General features: G+C 41.2%; 1 protein-coding gene across 4 annotated transcripts in view; it reads left to right on the forward strand.

Annotated features, from left to right (window-relative positions):
• The window catches only part of CACNA2D1 (calcium voltage-gated channel auxiliary subunit alpha2delta 1), a 613,296-nt gene that overhangs the window by 422,261 nt on the left and 169,200 nt on the right, over positions 1-21,835 (forward strand). For all 4 annotated transcript variants that reach the window (XM_050936798.1, XM_050936799.1, XM_050936801.1 and 1 more), the window contains exons 7-9: positions 2,262-2,331; positions 3,494-3,544; positions 4,976-5,075. In XM_050936798.1, the coding sequence (XP_050792755.1) occupies positions 2,262-2,331; positions 3,494-3,544; positions 4,976-5,075 (221 nt within the window). The remainder of the gene's footprint in view (positions 1-2,261; positions 2,332-3,493; positions 3,545-4,975; positions 5,076-21,835) is intronic.

The following is a 21,835-nucleotide window of genomic DNA, read 5'->3' on the forward strand; positions in this document are numbered from 1 at the left end:
TTCCATGTTTAAGAAAGATGAATTCAAAGTGGAACAGGTGCAGAGAAGTGCTACTGAGATGATCAGAGGGAAGGAAAACATACCTTATGAGAGGATACTCAAGGATGTTGGCTTGTTTAACTTAACCAAACAAAGGCTGAGGGGAGATATGATTGCGCTTTATAAATACATCAGAGGGATAAATACCAGGAAGGGAGAGGAGTTATTTAAGTTTAGCATCAATGTTGACACAAGAACAAATAGATATAAACTGGCCATCAAAAAGTTTAGGCTTGAGATTAGAGAAAGATTTCTAACAATTAAAGGAGTGAAATTCTGTAAGAGCCTCCCAAGAGGAGCAGTGGGGGCAAAAAACCTAACTAGCTTAAAAACTGAGCTTGATAAGTTTATGGCGGGGATGGTATAATTAGACTGCCTACAACGGCATGGTGCCCATCTGTGACTGCTTGTAGCCTCAGTGGCCACTATGGGACACGAGATGGGGAGGGCTATAAGTTACTACAGAGAACTCTTTCCCAGGTATCTGGCTGCTGAGTCTTGCCAACATGCTCAGGGTTCAGCTGTTCACCATGTTTGGGGTCAGAAAGGAAGTTTCCACAGATCAGGTTGGCAGAGACCCTGGAGGGTTTTCACCTTCCTCTGCAACATGGGGCATGGTTCAGTTACAGGTTTAAACTAGAGTAAATGGTGGATTGTTTGTAACTTGAAGTCTTTAAATCATGATTTGAGGCCTTCAATAACTCAGCCAAAGCTTAAGAGTCTGTTACAGGAGGAGGTGGGGGCGGTTCTGTGGCCTGTAATATGTAGGAAATCAGACTAGATGATCGTTATGGTCCCTTCTGGCCTTGAAGTCTATGAGTTGAGGATCTAGTCTGTTAATGTATACCCCTTCAGAACATTGATTCCCTCTTTATAATGCAATTAGTGCTGCGCAAATAACAATATGTGTTCCCTGCCCCAAGGAGCTTACACTTTAGTAGTTCAGACAAAAATAATATATGGCCTATGTTAAAAGTGATAGTGGTCATTTCAGAAAGACTTAGTGGAAGTCAATGTGACTTGAGGGATGTGAAAGAGGACAGAAAGACTATTTAAAATTGCAGAAAGGGAGGTGGTCACAAGTATAAAATTTAATATCATCAGGAGGAACAGAACTCTTTTGTCCATTACATGAAGATCATCATCCCCGACATTACTCAGAGATTAGTCCTATTATTGGTACTCAATAATAAATATTGATAATGTTGATGGTACATTTGATCATGGGTTGTTGGTAACCAGGGCCGGCTCCAGGGTTTTTGCTGCCCCAAGCAGGGGAGGGAAAAAAAAAAGAGCTGCGATCGTGATCTGCAGCTCTACCATGGCCGCTTCAGTCTTCGACGGCAATTCGCTGTCTGGTCCTTTTCTCCGAGAGGGACTGAGGACCTGCTGCTGAAGACCCAGACGTGCCGTCCCTCACTGTTGGCCGCCCCAAGTAGCTGCTTGCTGGGCTGGTGCCTGGAGCCGGCCCTGTTGGTAACTAGTTATTCTGGATTTATACTGGTGTACCCAACATCAGAATTTGTCCCAAGTATCTTTGTTGCTTTGCTTAACCACTTGAAGGCTCTCCAAATTCCAGAAGTGCAGAGAGAGAAATTAATATCTCTATCCTCTGGAAATAGCTTGCCTTGATCTGTTTGTGTAGAGGACAATGGGGCTGATGTATTGCAAAGATTAAGAATCTTCCTGATTTCTTCAGATTTCCCTCTTCTGCAGTTTTGCAGACCTTGATAGTTTAGTTGCATGTCATTTTTAGGATACTTTTATTACATATCTGTTTCCTAATCAGGGATTTCAGCCAAAGCCCATTTAAATCAGTGGAAAGACTCCTGTAAACTTCAATGAGCTTTGAATCAGACTTGCATTTCCAGAGACCAGAATATTTTAAAAACTTTGTTTTATAAAATATCTGCTTGTCCTAAAAGGTTATCTCCCCTCCCAAAAATACTTTGGGTGAAATCCTGGCATCACTGAAGTCAATGGCAGTACTTCCCTTTGAACTGTTTTAATAAAAACAATATTTTTAGTAAAGTGTAAGTAGATAAAGAACATTCTAACTTCCTACCACATGTTATTTATATAGTGCTAATAGTGTGAAATATTGATATACCACATATTAAAGAGTTTTTTAATGCTCTCTAAAAGTCTTTAGCTTATGTTACTTTATTCAAATAATGTGTAATATACTGAAATGAGTACAATATATCTTCTTTCATTTTTAGCCTCCCCGTGGGTAGATAAAAGCCGAACTCCGAACAAGATAGATCTATATGATGTTCGCAGAAGACCATGGTAAGCTTTCTTCGGAAAAATGAAGCACGTGAAATTGTCAACATAGTACATATTCTGATAAAGAACAAAATCAATAGTAAATATGTGCTAAACACTACACTAAACCATCTTCTGATAATTTTTGAGGACTAAAAGTTCAAATTTTAAAATATTTTCACTTTCTTTGTAAGCCCATTTTAGCTTTCTGGATAGGTGACATGTATGCAATACCATATTGCTATACAGAAGGAATTTTCATGATAAAGACAAATACCCAGGTGGCATGACGATAAGACCATTAAACACTTGGATTGAAGGCAACAAACCAAACCAAATTAGGATGATCAAAATGAACCATTCTGTTTTCCAGAATGATTTACAAACACAGTTCTAGAGGGTTAGGCTAGTACTACAGTCACCAGAGCAGAGGGCATTCTCTTAAAATGCTCTTTTTCTGTACTGATTTTGAGTATTTTTTCTACCAGAATACTATTCCATTTTTTGTTCACTATATTTTCTCATTTATATTTTGCTCATTTTTATTGGTTAAGTATACAGTCAAACCTGCCTGAGTGACCACCTCTGAAGAGAGACCACCTGTCCCGAGCAACTACTTGCAGAGGCCAAAGAACGTTTTCCCCCTATAATTTAACTGTGAAGAAACTGCTGTCTGGCCTCCCAGCTCTGAAGGCAGTGTCGCTGTCAGCAGCAGTTCAGAAGTAAAGGTGGCAATGCCATTCCTTTGAAGAGAAAAGACATCTTAAAAGCAACCACACTTACTAATTCCCATGAGCAGTCACTCTTGCCACATTTTACTGTACTCATTAAAAAAAAAAAAATCTTTGCCTGAGTTGGGCTGCTGGAATAATTCACCTGCTAACTTGTCATCAAGATATATTTAGCTCTCAAATCCTATTCACCCCTCTCTGTTGTCGACATACAAGAATAGTGAATTCCTACATCCTACCTCCAGATCTCGCTATTGTTACTTGAACCTTCATTTACCTAGAAGGAGAAGCAATGAGAAAAAGTGACAGTGAATGAATTTCCTACTAAGATGCAAATGAGAAGTTCCTTTGGTTCAGCTAGACTTGGTTTTAGGGTTCACAGGGTCTTTCGATCAAATGCTAGAGAGGTGTTTTTAAGTTTTCATCTTTCATATCTTTTCATTTGTTTATTTCAGGTACATCCAAGGAGCTGCATCTCCAAAAGACATGCTTATTTTAGTTGATGCGTAAGTGTTTAAAGACTGGATATTAATACTGGAGCGATGAAAAGCTATTTGGCACCTTTTGAACAAACTATTGCAAATTGAAGGAGAGATGAGGTTGAAAATAAAAGACATTTATTTGAATTGTTGGAAGAAACGGCATTGATATTAGGATGTCTTTATGGCCATTTGATATTGTTATATTGTCAACATCTCAATTACTTAAGTAACCAATTGAAAATGTCTCAGGTGAATGCCAGAGCTTGTTGTGAAACACAAAAGAAATTACTAGAAGCAAGGAGCTGGATTTGTCTGAGAACTAATTAGCCTGGTTTGGTGACCAAAAAGATGAGAATTCATGTATGCTTAATGTATTGTATTCTAGCTCTCCACAGTTTATCTTAAGCTATTTAAAAGCCTGAAGTCCAACCCCTTCAGAGCTGTCAAAACATTAATCCCCAAACAGTCAAAATAAATACTTCTATGTGTGAATACTCTGATTTAAAAAAAAAACAGTTTTGAATGTAAAACCAAAATTAAATACCAGGGGACTGAAAGTTGAGGGTAAAATGGCATATTTTAGGAACTATAGCTGTATTGATTAGCTCAATTATTCAAATGGTGGTGTTCTACATTATAATAACATTAATGAAGATAATGTTATAAAAAGCTATGACAAATTTACAGTTGCTATTTCCCATTGTATAAATAAATTTGTCTCTGGTTTTGTATTTATATTCAGAGATTTATTCCATGTTGTATGAAAACTAAAGGAAGAAATCCATAAAAAACATTTCTCTGTACCCCTGTCAAGATTCCCTTTGTTAAGCCAATGTCAAGAGTCTGAAACCATCAGGTGTGAAGTGTCTCACAGATTGCTTTATACTGAAAAAAAAATCTATTCATTAGTTCTTTGCCTCACTGGGAGAGATTGCATTTGATGCTTTTAAGTGCAGTCAAATATTTCTGTATTGCAGAGGTGTGTTTTATCAGCATTTGCAATTTCATCCCTCTCTCCCCCCACCATCCCAGTTTGAGCTTTGCCCTGAAACAAACATTCTGCAATTTAGATCCCTGAAAATGTAAAGCTCTGACTGAATATGAGAGAGTAGAAGAATATTTAGGGAACACACAATTCGCATGTGATAAATTCTCATGGCAATCATGAATTGAAAATGAAGAAAGAATGTGTCAGTACGGGTCAGGCGACAGAACTATTCCTCTGAGCTACAAAGTTATGGCTTGGAGACCAACCCTGGAGCTTTTTTTTTTTTTTTTGATAGCAAGTACTGCCATTGCAGAGCAACTCTTAAAAGATGAGACTTGGGGCTGAGTAGGCACTTCTGGAGCAATCTTGAGTGTGAAAATATGGGTGCCAGTTTATAAAATCTAGTTCCACTGTATGTTTTCAATTGAACTCATTCAATCAATTTTTTTATTATCTCTGTTATGCAGGAGTGGGAGCGTTAGTGGACTAACTCTGAAGTTGATCCGAACCTCCGTCATTGAGATGCTAGAAACATTGTCAGATGATGATTTCGTGAATGTCGTTTCAGTGAGTATCAATTCTTTCAGTAACTGGTGGCAGCAGTGTGATACAAGGAGGCTCTTTTCTGGGCCAGAGTTGAGTACTTGGTTAAGCTGGACACACGGTGCTACCAAGCTGAAATATGTGATGCAAACATTTTATTAAATATAATGAAAAGCACTGAAGCTTTGAGACATGTGGATTTGCAATTAGAAGTGATTGGCTGAGATCCAGGACTGTGCAAGGCAAAGGTTGCATTTTACCAGTATGTAAGAAAGTTTATTTTTTTTTTTAAAATTGGTTTATTAGAGCAAAATTCTTCTTTCTAATCCACATGGGGATGGAATTGCTACTGAGATCATTGCATGCCTGTGGAAAATATGAGAGCTTCTTATTTGAAATAGAATAATAAGATGAGGGTAAGGAGTTGATTCTCCACTGACTTTCACCTTGTTTAGTCATTTATACCTGTGCATAACAGACCAAATTCTCAGCTGGTGTAATTTAGTGCAGCTCATGGTACATCATGACAAATGGTAAGAGTGTATTGTTTAATATAGAAATTAATGGTCTGGGTGAATGGTGAGAGCTTAAATGGCTGGAAGAATCATAATATGGATCAATGACTATCAGGCCTCAAGCGCCTGGTGGAGGACCCTCTTTGAACAATGGCAAGAACCACATAGCCAAGTTAGCAGTCTTTGCAGGACAGACACAGCACCAGCACCCTCCAGTGGTCGAGCTTTGGTTCTCTGTTGGGTAAAGGCTGCGACATTCCAGAGTATGCCTCTGCTACTTCATACCACAGGTTGCACATTAAACTATTTTGCGTGGACAATCTACTGCTATCAACAGTTTCCACCTTCCCAGTATCTCACCATCATCATTCACCAACTCTTCACCAAAAGACTCATGGAATGAGTTTCCTAGGCAATGCCAACAGGACCGAGAAGCTGGAAGCTGATACCCAACGATCTTCGCATGAATGTCCTAGGTGTGGTGGTCACATGAAATCCCAGATTGGGGGAGTCAGGAGTAATGAAGGAGCTGAGGGAGAGGGAAGTAATTGCTGGGAATGAACCTCGGGAGTGAACCTGGAGGGTTGTTGGGGGTGGGTAGGAGAAGTATAGAACAAGGCTTTTTGGGAGGCAGAAGGAATTGTTTGGGAGTCTCCCCCATGCAGATCCTGGCTGACCCCTAGTCTCTCATTCAGACACATCTGCCTCTGTCCCCATGTGTCTTTGCACCCCTCTTCCCCATCCCCATGTGTCCCTGTACTCCGACTGTCCCCATGTGACCCTGCACTTCCATTCAGCCACCCCCTCCCCTCTTCCCATGTAGCCCTTGACCCCTTGCTCCCTATTCCCATGTGGCCCTGCACCCCATTTCACCCCTGCCAAGTCAGTTCTCCCCCACTAGCCCTTCTCAGTCCTAGTCTGTGACCCTCGAGTAGCTCCATGTCTCCATGTGCCCCGCTTTGTGTGTTCCCTCTCCCCCATATCCCATGCCTCCTAACCTGACTCTGTGAGGACTACAGCTGACTGCCAGTGCCAGTCAGCTGACTACTCTCTGTTCTGGCACCACCTGGTGGGAGAAAGGTGTAACTTCAGCACCTCTCTGGCAGAATGTATTTTCTGTAGATAAAAAAATCTGAAGGGGACATGCATTCTGCACTTGCACAATGGTGCAGAATTCCCACAGGAATACTTAACAGAAAATATTCTTCTGATTAAAGAAATGGACATGTCCTTGACATATGGCTAATGCTAGTTTAAGCTTCTGCAGCACCAAGGAAAGCTGATTGCCTATCTCCCATATCTTAGCAAGAACTCCAGAATTTCTTCAACCACTTTTACACCTTGGTAGCCGTAGCAGCTAGAAAGATGATGAAGGGCTTCTGACCAGGTTGTTCCCTTCTGTCTGGTAAAGTTACAAGGAAGAATAACTTTTTAAGGAAGAAAGGTTTGTTCTTCTGGAATTGCAGATCTGTATGGACAGCTACCAGGCCAGGATAGCTCTTTCAGCTTTGGTATCAGATGCTTCCACTGCTTAGATCATTTGCCCGTGGAGCATAAGTGGAGGTTGTTTTAGGAGGATGTAGAGTCAAGCAAGCATTCTCTGCACCCTGTTTTGTTCTAACACTTCTCTTAGGGCAGTTACGGCAGACATCTGCTAGGATAGCTCTTTCAGTTTTGGTATCAGATGCTTCCACTGCTTAGATCATTTGCCCACGGAGCATAAGTAGAGGTTGTTTTAGGAGGATGTAGAGTCAAGCAAGCATTCTCTGCACCCTGTTTTGTTCTAACACTTCTGTTAGGGCAGTTACGGCAGACATCTGTCATCTTTACTTTTGGATTAAGTCCTCCATGCTCTCACTTAATTGAGGCAAAGAGCTGAGTTATACATCTTCTCATTAGAAAGAGAGAGAGAGAGTGTGTGTGTGTGTGCGTGTCGGGGTGTGTGTGTGTTTAGTATTGTGAAGAGGACCCTTGAGCAAATGAGACAAATATCAAACCAGGTCCATTGCAAGGTCAGTCGTGGGAGGGTTCATATAGCCCGAGCAAAGGAAGCATTACATAATCTTCATTTGGTTATAAGACACAACACCTTTCACTTGATGGTTTCTATTCTTAGGTCCAGAAACCCCACTCTTGACAACAGAAGACTAGGTAAAGAGAAACATGCCAGACAGAGGCAGCTGCAACGTCAGCTGCCCATACACCTGCTAGCCCTGAGGGTTAAAGTATTACTTGAGAGCCTAGAACCAGCTTGCATGTGGCTTTCCTGATCCTCCCTTCCTCCTTTTGCAGACCATCTGCTCTGTTTCCCTGCTGAAGGGAGTGGGATTGCTATGAATTATTGACTGCTAAAGATTATTCAGTTCAGTTACTTGATCAAATTCCACCTCATGCTGTATTTGAATTGTCCTTCCTAATCCCCTTGGCAAGTATCCTTCTCATGAGATGCTTCTCAATGCAAAGGTGGCTTTTGTCCTAAGAATGAGGCTACCGAAGTTCTATGGCCTGTGTAGGACAGGAAGTCAGACCAGATGATCACAGTGGACCCTTCTGGCCTTAGAATCAAAGTAATTGCCTCAGTGCTACAGAGGGGAGAAGCTTCTATACAAAGTATTTCTTTATGCTGAAAAAACAAAGATTGCTTTTGCTCCATGATAAATTTTCAGAAATTGACCTATTACATTGTGAAGTTCATGTTCCACATGCTGATCCTGCATTCCTTCATTCGTGCCCTTGCCTCTTAAGACTTGTTCTGGACTTCTGACTTGAAAGTTGCCTGTTTTCTCATTGCAATCAAACTGGCACACCAGAAGGGCCTTTATTTCTATGTAGGCAACAGTTGCTACCCATACAAAGTCTTACTCTTCACCCTGTGCACAGTACTAGGATCATTTGCCATGTGATTCGTACTAATTGCTGTTTTCTTCGGGCTTCCTGGCATCCACGTGTATCTGGAACTGGAGGACTAGCGTGAGCATAGTTTTCTGGAAGGATATTAAAGCTCCGGTTTGGGGGGAGGGGCAGAGGTATATCTCCCAAATGTAGGCCTATGCAGAGGCCGTAAACTCAAAAAATACAGTTACTGTGGTTTCTTTAATTCTCATTCCTAAATCTGTAGATTCAAGAAATGTTGCAATTTAAAACAGTTTCTTGGACTAGCATTGCTTGTCAAGCTCTGACCTAGGATTCAATATGCCAAGTCCTGAACTGCAAAACTGTGTGAAGGCAAAATAAATTATTTTGGTGTAGTTTGTTTTTAAACAGTGGGAACCCTAGAATGCCATGTCTTAGCCTGGAGCATTTTTTATTTTTATTTTTTTATGACTGAACTATACAACTTTGAATATAGGAATTTAGAATAGAAGCACTGACAGACCCTTAAAGCCAAGCGACAGCCTGTGTGATGAGTAAGTACATAATGATTTTGGAGACAATTTTCAACTTCTATTGATAAATTATAACCAGGCTGCAGGAAGAAAGTCCTGAAATAACACTATAAAAATCTCTTTGAACACCATTTACTGCTTCATCTTTTAGCTGTCAGTCTAGTTAGACCTCTCTTCTAGTAGTAAAGAAGGAAGCTTTAATGGAAGTGGCATTCTCTGCCTTAAAGTTCTTAATATTGAACTAGAGGGTTTTCTTTGGTTTGAACTGCGGTGGAAAATACCTCATGCTCAGTTGTTTATTAAAGCAGAAAAACTTTTTCTGTAACGAAAATGGTGATGCCTGCCAAAGTGAATTGAAATCTCATTGTTTGGTCTTTCTGGATCTTCTCCCGTTTAAAAGAAAAGGGCCAGATCCTCAGCTGGTGTAAATCAGCATGATTTATTACTCAGTAATGGTACCTGTAGGTTATCCTCATAGACTCATAGGTCAGAAGGGACCAATCTGATCATCTAGTCTGACCTCCTGCACAAGGCAGGCCACAGAACCCCACCCATCCAATTTTATACAACCCCTATCCCAGGACCGAGTTATTGAAATCCTCAAAAATGGTTTGAAGACCTCAAGCTGCAGAGACACCACCAGCAAGCGACCCGTGCCCCACGCTGCAGGGGAAGGCGAAAAACCTCCAGGGCACCTGCCAATCCGCCCTGGAGGAAAATTCCTTCCCGACCCCAAATATGGCGATCAGCTAAACCCTGAGCATGTGGGCAAGAGTCACCAGCCAGCACCCAAGAAGGAGTTCTCTGCAGCAACTCAGTACCCATCGCATGCAACATCTCCCCGCAGACCATTGAGCAGACCTGTTTGGTGGTAATTCAAGATCAATTGCCCAAATTAACGATCCTATCATAACATCCCCTCCATATACTTATCAAGCTTTGTCTTAAAGCCAGGAAAGTCTTTTGCCCCTACTACTTCCCTCGGAAGGCTATTCCAGAACTTCACTCCCCTAATGGTCAGAAACCTTCGTCTAATTTCAAGTCTAAACTTCCTAATATCCAGTTTATACCCATTCGTCCTCGTGGCTACATTAGTACTAAACTTAAATAATTCCTCTCCCTCCCTAACGTTAACCCCCTTGATATATTTATATAGGGCGAGCATATCCCCCCTCAGCCTTCTTTTGGCCAGGCTAAACAAGCCAAGCTCTTTGAGTCTCCTTTCATAAGGCAGTTTTTCCATTCCTCGGATCATCCTCGTAGCCCGTCTCTGAACCTGTTCCAGTTTGAATTCATCCTTCTTGAACATGGGACACCAGAACTGCACACAGTATTCCAGATGGGGTCTCACCAACGCCGTATACAGCGGTACTAACACCTCCTTATCCTTGCAGGAAATACCCCGCCTGATGCATCCCAAAATCGCATTTGCTTTTTTAACAGCCGTATCACATTGGCGACTCATAGTCATCCTGCTATCAACCAGTACCCCAAGGTCCTTCTCTTCCTCCGTCGCTTCCAACTGATGCGCCCCCAACGTATATCCAAAATTCTTATTATTAATTCCTAAATGCATGACCTTGCACTTTTCACTATTGTATTTCATCCTATTTCTATTACTCCAGTTTACAAGGTGGTTCAGATCTTCTTGAATAGTATCCCTGTCCTTCTCCGTGTTAGCAATACCCCCCAGCTTCGTGTCATCCGCGAACTTTATTAGCACATTCCCGCTCTTTGTGCCAAGGTCAGTAATAAAAAGGTTAAATAAGATCGGTCCCAAGACCGATCCTTGAGGGACTCCACTGGTGACCTCCTTCCAGTCCGACAGTTCACCTTTCAATATGACCCTCTGGAGTCTCCCCTTTAACCAGTTCCTTATCCACCTTACAACTTTCATATTCACTCCCAGCTTTTCCAATTTAACTAACAGCTCCCCGTGCGGAACCGTGTCGAACGCCTTACTGAAATCTAGGTAAATTATATCTACCGCATTTCCTTTATCTAAGTAATCCGTCACCTTCTCAAAGAAGGAGATCAGATTGGTTTGGCACGATCTACCTTTAGTAAATCCGTGTTGCAGTTCGTCCCAATTACCATTGACCTCTATGTCCTTAACTACTTTCTCCCTTAAAATTTTTTCCAAGACCTCACATACTACAGACGTCAAGCTAACAGGCCTATAATTACCCGGATCACTCTTTTTCCCTTTCTTAAAAATAGGAACTACATTAGCAATCCTCCAGTCATACGGCACAACACCCAAGATTATCGATTGCTTAAAAATTCTCGCTAACGGGCTCGCAATTTCACGCGCCAGTTCCTTTAATATCCTCGGGTGGAGATTGTCCGGGCCCTCCGACTTTGACCCATCAAGCTGTTCAAGTACGGCCTCTACCTCAGTTGCAGTAATATCCACTTCCATATCCACATTCCTGTTTATCATCCCTCCATCATCGCAAGGTTCCTCACTAGTCTTATTAAAAACCGAGGCAAAGTACTTGTTTAGATGTTGGGCCATGCCTAGGTTATCCTTAACCTCCATTCCATCCTCAGTGTATAGCGGCCCCACTTCTTCTTTCTTTGTTTTCTTCTTATTTATGTGGCTGTAGAACCTTTTACTATTGGTTTTGATTCCCTTTGCAAGTTCCAGTTCAATGCGGCTTTTAGCCTTCCTCACTTTATCCCTACATGTTCTGACCTCAGCAAGGTAGCTTTCTTTACTGATCCTGCCTTCCTTCCACTCCCTGTAAGCTTTCTGCTTTTGTCTAATCCCCTCTCTGAATTGCTTGCTCATCCAGTTTGGCCTGCAACTCCTGCCCATGGTTCTTTTCCCCTTTCTCGGGATGCAGGCTTCCGACAGTCTCCGCAGCTGTGACTTAAAGTAATTCCAGGCCTCCTCCACATTTAAATCCACTAATTCCTCCGTCCAATCCACTTCCCTAACTAATTTCCTTAACTCTTTAAAATTAGCCCTCGAGAAGTCAAAAACCCTAATCGCAGATCTACATTTGTTTATCCTTCCATCTAGTTTGAACTGAATCAGCTCATGATCACTCGAACCAAGGTTGTCCCCTACCACCATTTCTTCTACGAGGTCCTCACTGCTCACCAACACCAAGTCTAAAATGGCATCCCCTCTCGTAGGTGCTTCAACTACTTGATGAAGAAATCCATCCGCTATCACATCCAGAAAAATCTGACCCCTATTATTTGTGCAAGTACTCGTCCTCCAGTCTATATCCGGGAAGTTGAAGTCCCCCCATAATCACACATTTCCCCTTTGTGTTTACTTCATTAAAGACATTAAAGAGGTCTCTATCCATATCCCAATCCGATCCCGGCGGTCTGTAGCACACCCCAAGCACTATCTCAGGGGAAGCTCTAGTTGCTTTTTTACCCAGCGTGATTTTTGCCCAGACGGACTCCGTGTTATCCATTCCATCGCATCTTATTTCGCTACATTTAATTTCATCATTGATGTACAAGGCTACTCCCCCACCTTTGCCTTTCTTCCTGTCTTTTCTGAACAGCACATAGCCTTCAATACCCGTGCTCCAGTCATGAGTACTATTCCACCAGGTTTCGGTAATCCCTATAATATCCGGCTTCACTTCCTGCACGAGTAACTCCAGTTCCTCCATCTTGTTACCTAGGCTCCTCGCATTAGTGTACAAACCTTTTAATTTTCGGCGTTTGGCGTCAGTGACATTCTTTCCCCCGTCGTGCACAAACTGTCTGCCACCAGCATCACCCGTTACTCTGGTTTCTACTCCACTATTCCTCCTTGGATCAAATCTTGGGGCCGCAAGGGTATCCCCGCTCACTTTGTTTACTTCCCTCTCCAGGTTATGTTCTGGCGTGGAGATCTCCCGAACATTTCCCAACCATCTCCCCAACTTTCTAGTTTAAAGCCCTCTTGATGAGGTCGGCGAGCCTCCATCCTAGAATCCTATTTCCCTCCTTGCTGAGATGAAGTCCATCCTGAGCAAACAGTTGTCTATCCGTAAATGCGTCCCAGTGACCGTACATCCCAAAGCCCTCCTTATAACACCACTCCCTGAGCCATCTGTTGATCGCCATAATCTTGTCCCTCCTTCGTCGCCCCGCTCTAGGAACCGGCAGAATCCCACTGAAGATCACCTGAGCCTCGATGTCTTTAAGCCTCTTCCCCAGTCTGAAATAGTCCTCCTTGATACAGTCCAGTGAGTAACTAGCTGTATCGTTCGTTCCCACATGAAGGATAATCAATGGATTTTTTTCCCGCTCCCGCTAAGATCGTATTCAGGCTCATCCTCTGTTGGTTATGTCTGGCATACTTGAAAGCTTGAGTTTCCTTAATTATTCAGTTTGTGTTAAACTGAGTGGTTTTAGGTGAAAATGAATGGACAAATTGAGATGGTTGCATTATCTCATGCCTTTGCAATCTATCATATCATTGCCAGAGGAAGGGACTATATAAGTACCTGCCACTCTAGAGTGGTGATCCCCACAATCTAGGGTGGTGACCCCCTCAATCAACTTCCTCCTAATCTCAGTTTACGGCATCTCCAGCTTTCCCCACTCAGACCCTCCGGCCTGTTTCGCAGTCTTATGGCCTGACCACAATGGAGAACCTTGTTCAGGTCCTGCCGTGATCCAGGATTTCTGTAGCCTACGTTCCAACCATGCACAACTAATAATGAATAGCAAATACACATGGGAAACTCGTGAGGAGTTCATAGATGAAAATTTTGTTTGAGTGAAGTATTAGTTGAGTAATTTGGAATGAAGAAAATTGTTCACTATGAATATCATTCCCAGCCCTAGACATGACCAAACTTTAACTATACCCAGCATGACCAGAGTGCCTGCTGAAATATGTGTACATGAACATCCATGCACAGTCATGTACATAGGGGAACTTATGCTCTTTATTTTTCTTGATTTTTTTTAATGTGGAGCAACTGTTTTTTTTCTGTTGCTCATATATCCTTTTGTATACTTTGGAAATCCTCCTTGCTTTACTCAAGTGAGCTAGGCAAACAAGATCTGGCACTGTATGAAAATAAGGACTCATCACATCAAAGGGAGTTAAATACCATTTGAATTCTTTCACAATAAGCTCAGCAGCTGAATTATAACCTGCAGAATATCAATATATTTTCTAATTCAGTGAACTTTTGTGACGCTCTTGTGTGTGGCAGTGCTTAGAGACTTCATTGTGGAAATCAAGGATGTTTTTGTCTTAGAGCATTCATACTCATGGGAAGTCAAGGCCCACGGATCTGTGCATAACAGAATATGACATCTCTAAATATTTTTATACACTGCAGTTTGGAAAGTGGTGGTGGCATTGTGGTTATATATACTGTTTAAAAATAGGCTATATCCTTGCAGTATCACAATTCAGTTTTTATAACTTATATTTTTAAGTGTTTAAAACCCTATTTTGGATTACGGTTGTAAGACAAGATTGGCTTTCAACTATGACATTTTCCTTTCTGTGACAAGAAAGAAGGGTTGTGTATACCACAAATACAAAAACCAAGTTTGAAATGATTTTACTGCCAAAAGGTTTTCTTCGGGCAATGGAAGTAAAAATAGAACAACTTTGCTACAGTCATATTCTGTTCTTAATGTTGTTTTTATTTTTCTATATTATTTTTGCTTTCCTTAATTTTCCCACAGCCCAGCCAAAATCTCAAAGCCAAGTCAAACACAGACAGCATGGCACTAAATATATATAAATGATGATGACAAAGAGAATAAAATATTCCACTATAAGGATTTTTTTATATAACTTAAATGTAGGTGGCATTCACCCAACACAATATTGACATTAATTGCTGTGGTGATTATTGATTTTAATAGTGTGTTTAATTTTTGTTTCACTTAAGCTGCTTAGCACTATCTAATAACTTGTGAAACACAAAAAGTAAACAAATTACTAAAATGGAGATAAATAAACTAGATTAGTTTAAATTACATATATAACTTCAGCACACGGCAGACTCTTAGCAGGATGTGTCACCTCAGCTTCACTTTTAGCTGAATATGGGATTCTTCCATTTTAATTTTTTGCTTGTTTGCTTTTCTCTTTTTTACAGAAAAATCTGATGGTTTATGCATTTAAAGAGTAGTGGGCTCAGTGATTATTTTCTAATCCTAATGTAATCTAATTCTTCCCACCTATACTTCATAAAATGATCTGAGGATCATTTGGATGAATGGAGTTATGTTCATGAAAGGTCATGTTCGTAATAATAGGAATAATCATGTTAACAATTCCAAATTGATTCCCCCTAAAACAAAACAAAGCTCTTTATTCATGTGAAAGAACTGAACTTTATTCAGTGGGTCCAAATTATCGGTTAACAATGTTTATAGCTAATAAATAAAAATCAGGGTGGTAACTGGCACAGTATGTCGGCTGACTTATATAAACCTTAGCAAGAATTGTAGGTCCCTTCATGTGCCGGTCCCTCTCTGTGCTTCACTGTTGATACACATATGCTTCGTGTTTCTGAGACTGGCAATTTCTAACAAGTAGTGTCCGCTGTTCTCTACCTGCACAGTTGCTCTCCTTATGCTTCATACTGAGGGTATAAGCAGCAATGTGGACCAAAACCTCTTCACTTCTTTTTTATTGCCTCATAGTGTGAGTTGAAATCCTCCAGTTCCTGGAATTGATCTTCTTTGACATTCTTTCCTGTTGATATTTGAAAGCTTATATTGGTAGTTATTGTTAGTGTTTTTCATAGTTCCCCTTCATGGGGTCCACTCACAGCGGGTGGCACCGGCACCTCCACCTGGCCACTCTGGTGAATCAGCTCTTTCCAGGTCTGAGGCCCCTTTTTACTGCTCGCTCTGCACCCTTCTGCCTCTCTCTCTCTCTCTCAGGGTTCTCCCTTTTCATGATTCATCTCCTTGGCTAGGTCATTGTGTGTGCTTTCCCCTTCTGCAGTATCAAAGTCTTTCCTTACCGGCAGTCTTCCCATTCACTGCCCCTATGGAGCCACTTCACCCAGAGGCTGGTAGGGGAACCCGGGCCCACCTTCTACACAGGGTTCCATTGAGGCCCTCTAATCATCAAAGTCTGCACCATCCTGAATCTTGCCGACTTTCCCCTGAGCCTTTCCTTACCTTCTGGCTCTTCCTCCTTCTCTGGGATCGCCAGCCCCAAACTCCCTCCTCCTAGGGAGTAACTGTAGGCTACTTGCCTCTACAGCCCCAAACACACCTCCCTTCTCCCAGAGAGTGACTACTTCCCAGACTACTTCCTTGCAGCAGCCCAGCTGCTCTCAGCTCCTGGGCTTTCTACAGGCCCCTCCTGTTCCCATCCAGATGAGCCTCATCCAATTAATCCCTACTCCCTGGTTCCTTCTCCACGTGCATCCTGGGCAGTTAATTGGCCCAGCTGAAGGCCCACAAACCATCAGTACTGATGTTAACCATGTGGTTGGAGGCTCCATCACTAGCAGTATCACCACAGCCTTAGGAGGAACCACCTGCTACCAAGAGTTCCTTCACACTTTCTGCAGTGGTGCAGGACAACAAGACTCAGCCTTTCTAAGGCTCCAACACCACACCAGAGGATAGTTTCTTCCTCCTGAGCTATCATTCCCCACTCTCACCCCTCACCCCTGAGTGACCAGCCCTTACCAGGGAGATTCTAACACCAGGGAGAAGCTCATCTCTCATTCCATCTGCTAACTGTTGCTTTCTGATACTGGTGCCAATGGCACTACCACTAGAACTGGATCAAATCTTCTGGAGAGTTGGGACATTTTGATAGAACCATCTTTTCCTCACCTAGAGAGTTCAGTCTAGACAGAGATTTGAGAGCATCCTACTTCCAGCCTTGTCCATCCACAGGGCTGCCACCCCCATTTGGCACCAAAGGTACCCAATGCCTTGGGGACCACCACCAATCTCTGGTCATGGAGTACTTGCGTAACCCCGGTAAAATACAGGTAGGGACTGCACATCTTGAGGAATTACAGTTACAAAGTGTGACTTCCCTTTATCAGCAGTTACGCTTTTTCCCTTCTGTATCTTTTGGCCAAGAAAGTAACAATATTCTACAGTTTGGTAAATTTAATAATCACAGCAGTGTTTAGCAATGAGATGTTAAATTATCCAGATATCTGTTCTACAGCTAAACTACGCCAAGATGTTGCCCACAAAACCTTCATGTAGCTATTCATGCCCACACCTAAGAGATTGGGATTTAGGGTCATGTCAATCAGCTCTAGGAAGTGGCACAGTGTGATTTAATCAGTCATGCTAGGTTTATGTAGAAATCCCGGGGAACAATGAGCTTAAAACTGCATGTGCTAAACACTTTAGTTCTACATATTTAATGCCGTCCTTGCATTTTTTCCAGGGAGAAAGGGCTGGCTGAACTATTTAAGTCATGTAAAGACTGTCAAGGGTTAATATGTCATAATTTCCTCTGGGATTTGCATTTCTGCTATCTGAAGAGCTGTGCTTTGTTGCAGAAAGGAAACCTGCTGTTAGAAAGAGCTTAAATATATGAGTAATACAGCTGTTTTCCCACTAATCCGGTTATATGCTTTGATAGCAGTAAGTGGTAGATGATAGGGGTAGCAATTCAATCCCAGCACGCTATGATTTAGAGACTTGGTTGCAAATGTTGACACAGAAAGTGTAATTTGTTTATGATTGTGAGTAGGCTGTAGTTTCTGGAGAAATGTATTTCGACTTCAAGCCTGCAGAGGGTAAAAAAAATGCACCAAGGAAAACACTAACTTGTAACAACAGACATGTTAAAGGTCAGAAGCTGTAGGGCTGCTTAGAATCACTTACCCTTTATAAAAATACAACCAAATATTTACTGTTTAGGTACTGGAAATGAAATATTATGAGTCTGCTAGGGATAATAGAATCATGCTTTGGGAAAATTGAAAGCTCATCTCTAGCTATTATGCTGTGGTTTGGGAATGTGTGAGAAGGAGGTTAGGGTGGGGGGCAGAATTGTTTTGAAACAATACACCTCCCAGATCTCCCACCCAATCAATCAAATTGTAGGCTGGGATCTTCAAAGCAGACAGACATCTACCTCCCATTGAATTTTAATAAGAGTTTGACTCCTAATTCTCTGAGGCTTCTTGGAAAATCTTAGCCGTAGTTACTTAGGCTGTGTAGCAGGCTATCAGCAGTGGTCCCATGGAGCTTCTAGAGTTTCAGTGATGCTGGGACATTCTAAATAACAAGGCTGTTTGAGAGGAGGTGGAGGGTTGCTGAAGATATCCGGGTCAATCACTGAGGTCAAGAAGTAATAGAAGGTGATTGAGAGGTAAGAATGAAACAGACTGAGAGAGGGAGGATTGGCAACAGAGGGGTCAGACTGGACAGCTGAATGGGAGAGGTCTGAAAGGTGAAGGTGAGAAAGTAGGAAGCAATCAGAAGTCACTGATTTGGAAAAGCAAAGAGATAGTCCTCAGAGTGAAAAGGGAAGAGAGCAATTAAGGTCCTGGAGAGAAGCAGAGAGTGAGGGAAAAGTGTTTGGTTTGTTTTTTGTTTTGTTTTTTAAGAGCGAGCATGAAGGAGGTCCTGGAAGCAGAGGTTTAAATTGGTCCATGGAAAGACATTTCTAAGAACCTCCATCTGTGCACGAAGTCTGAAAGTCAGTGGGTCAAATTCAGACCATAAGTACATGGATGGAACTCCAATGATATCAGTGGAGCTGTAGCCCTCTGATTCCGGGTGTGGATTTAACCCTAGGACTGCTCCTGGCAAAAGACTTTTCCAGTGTTTGCTGAAATCAGTGAAAACCTCCCTCATTTACTTTAATAGGTGCTGAACAGAGCCCTTATGTTTGAGACAAGATATACACTGTTCTTAATTAAATAAGCAATTTTTTGTTTGCATTTGGAGAGATTTTCTTTGCAAAAATTAGTTTTTCAAAATATTGCTGTAAAAGTTTAAACAAACATCTAAACTTTTAAATATAATTTCAGTAGGTTTGCTGATCCAGTATACAGAAATACAATCTTCTCGCAATTCCTATTTTCTTTTTATATATCCAGGGATCATCCTGGCCCATTTTTCCACAGCACCACTGGGAAATCATGTTTAATTGCTTGTCCTTTATGGGCTCTGAATCTTTTTCATTCACTGCTTTCCCGGATAATCTCCCATTCTGTAGGTATGGCCTGCATTCCTCCTTCTTAGATGTATAACTATGTATTGGGCTGCAGTAAAATGCATTTTGTTTTAAAGGACTCAGCTTACCAAGTGTTCTAGATTGCTCTGTACGATTGTCCTGTTCTCATCAAAATTTACCATTCCACCAATCTTTGTACAGTGATTTTGCCTTTACTTCCCGGTCACTGATTAAAATGTTGAGTAGTGTCAAGACCTAGTACCGATCCCTGCAGAATTCCACAAATAACACCCCCTTCAATGATGATTCCCCAGTGACAACTACTTTTTGATACCTGTCAGTTATCCATATCTTAATCCATTTATCTTGTGCTTTATTGCTGTTGTGTAGTGCTAATTTTGTGATCAGAATGTTGTGCGATATTGGTTCAAATGCCTTACAAAAGTCTATGCAGTTTGCATCTGCACAATTACCTTTATGAAGCAAATTTGTAATCTCATCAATGAACGATAGCAGATTCATTAGAGACCTGTTTTCCATAAAACTCTGGTGACTGGCATTAATTATATTCCTATGCTTTAATTTTTTATTAATTTAATCCTGTATCAGCTTTTCCATTATTTCACGAGACTGATGTCAGGCTAACCCAGACTATAGTTACCCTGCTCATCCTGCTGGCCCTTTTTGAAAATAGGCACAACATTAGCACTCATCCAGTCTTCTCACATTCCTCCCTTATTCCAAATATAAAATTAACATCAGTGAGCCACAGATCTCCTCAGTCAGCTTTTTTAGGACTTTTAGGTGCAAGTTATCTGGGCCTGCTAAAATAAAAATGCTTATCTCTAATAGATGTTGTTTAATGTTCTCCTTAGTTATTCATTGACTGGAAAGTACCTCCTCCTCCTCATAGGATATGAGTACATCATCCTGCTTCTTTCCCAATAAAGAACAGAAATATTTATTGAACGTTTCTACCTTTGCTGCAGCATTTTTTAACAATTTTACCATTTCCATCTATACCATTGGTAGGATTTCTTTTGGTCCTAATATATTTATTTAAACGCCTTCTTATTTTCCTTAGCCCTGCGAGACATACTTTACTATACTGTACTGCGTTCATGTATTGTAGCATAAACCAACAAAGTAGTTCATTGACATAGAGGTGTACTGAATCAGACCAAACAGAGCTGAACTTTTGACTATTACTGTGCTGTCAGAATGATGGGCATTTCATGGACAGACAGAATCAACATTTAACTTAAAATATTCTCCCAGTACGTAAAACAGAAATACCTTGGAAAAGCTTATTTAATACTCTTAGTGTTACTGTCTTGCTTGGAACATACAATCTGGGAAGAAAGAATGAGGCGATTGGCTCATTTTCCCTGTTGATATATGTACATAATGCCAATTAAAGTTAATGGGAGCTGCGTGCAGCACAGAGAGGAAAGTACTTTAAAAAATATTTTAGACGTTGATTTCAGACCACAAAGATGGTACTGCATAAAGCCAAGAAAAAACCTCAGTGAACATAAGTGTATGTTTTAACAGCTCAGTCCTAGCATGCCATTTAAATTGAACCCTGAATAACATGAAGCATTTGGGGACTAAGTTATTACTGGTTTTGCATCTTGCATGTTGTGTTTAAAAAAAATACAAATAAAGCCTAAGTTTAAAATTTTTGGTTGCCCCAGTACAGTATATATATTTTTTTCAGAACTCAGAAAAATGACAGTCGCATAGACAGTTACAGTTTCTTTCCTTTGTGATCACTGGTCCAAGACCAGTGGTTGGAAATGTTTACTGGTCCTGAAACATTAGTACAGCCTATCACTTTGGTTTTAGCTTTCGCATGTGAGCGGTGCCTTAAAATCGTGTAACTTGCTTCCCATCTTGCTATTCCTTGTACACTCTAGCAGCTTCCCTAGAGTTAGATATTAAGGGCTACATTTTGTCTGGGTTAAGTACTAGCTCCCCCTTTTTCTCACAGGAATGATTGGTGACTTTAAAATTTGCTCCTAACTTTGTGCCCACAAAGTCAGTTCTGAGCACCAATCAAAATGGTCCCTGAAAAGAGAAGGCTCCTTTCTGAAGATTTAGCTGTAAGTTTCCATGTCACTTGAAAGCTGGAATTCCAAGTTGTGAGCAGTGATAGGGTCCAAGTTGTTAAAGAACAGGAGCTTAACTTTAAGGCACATTTAGGCACCTGCCTGATTTTTCAAGAGTGCTGAGTAGTCAACAACTTCCACTGACTTCAATGGCTGTTTAGTGGACCTCAGTGGGAACTCAGAACCCTGAAAATGAGGCAGATGCCTAAGTATAGGTTTAGAAGCTTAATTTTGGCCTCTTAGTTTTGAATATCTTGGCTAAGGTTTACTGTTGTTTTATGTTTAATATTTTTTTCTTTTTATTAAAAAAAAACTATAAAGGAAAAGGGCAGCAAAAACGTTGATGAGAAGACCTCAAAACAAAATCTGTCTAATTTTGGATTTGGCTAGGCTGGAATACATCTGAGTAGACAAAGAGCCAAATCAAATCAAATTAGAAACTGAAGACTGGAAATCAGGATCTTGGGATTAGAGATGTTATTAAAAATTACATAGTTGTTGCTAAGCAGTGTAACTGGAATGAAACTATTTCCAACTCTGGCAGACTAGCTAGACCACATTCACTCTTCCTTGGTTTGGGCTTCAGCACAGATTGCTATTGTCCCCGCTTATAGCTGTCACTATCAACAACTTTGCAAGTTGCTTAAATGACAATGGTTTCTAG

Source organism: Gopherus flavomarginatus, chromosome 1, assembly GCF_025201925.1.
Source record: "Gopherus flavomarginatus isolate rGopFla2 chromosome 1, rGopFla2.mat.asm, whole genome shotgun sequence".
NCBI lineage: Eukaryota > Metazoa > Chordata > Testudines > Testudinidae > Gopherus > Gopherus flavomarginatus.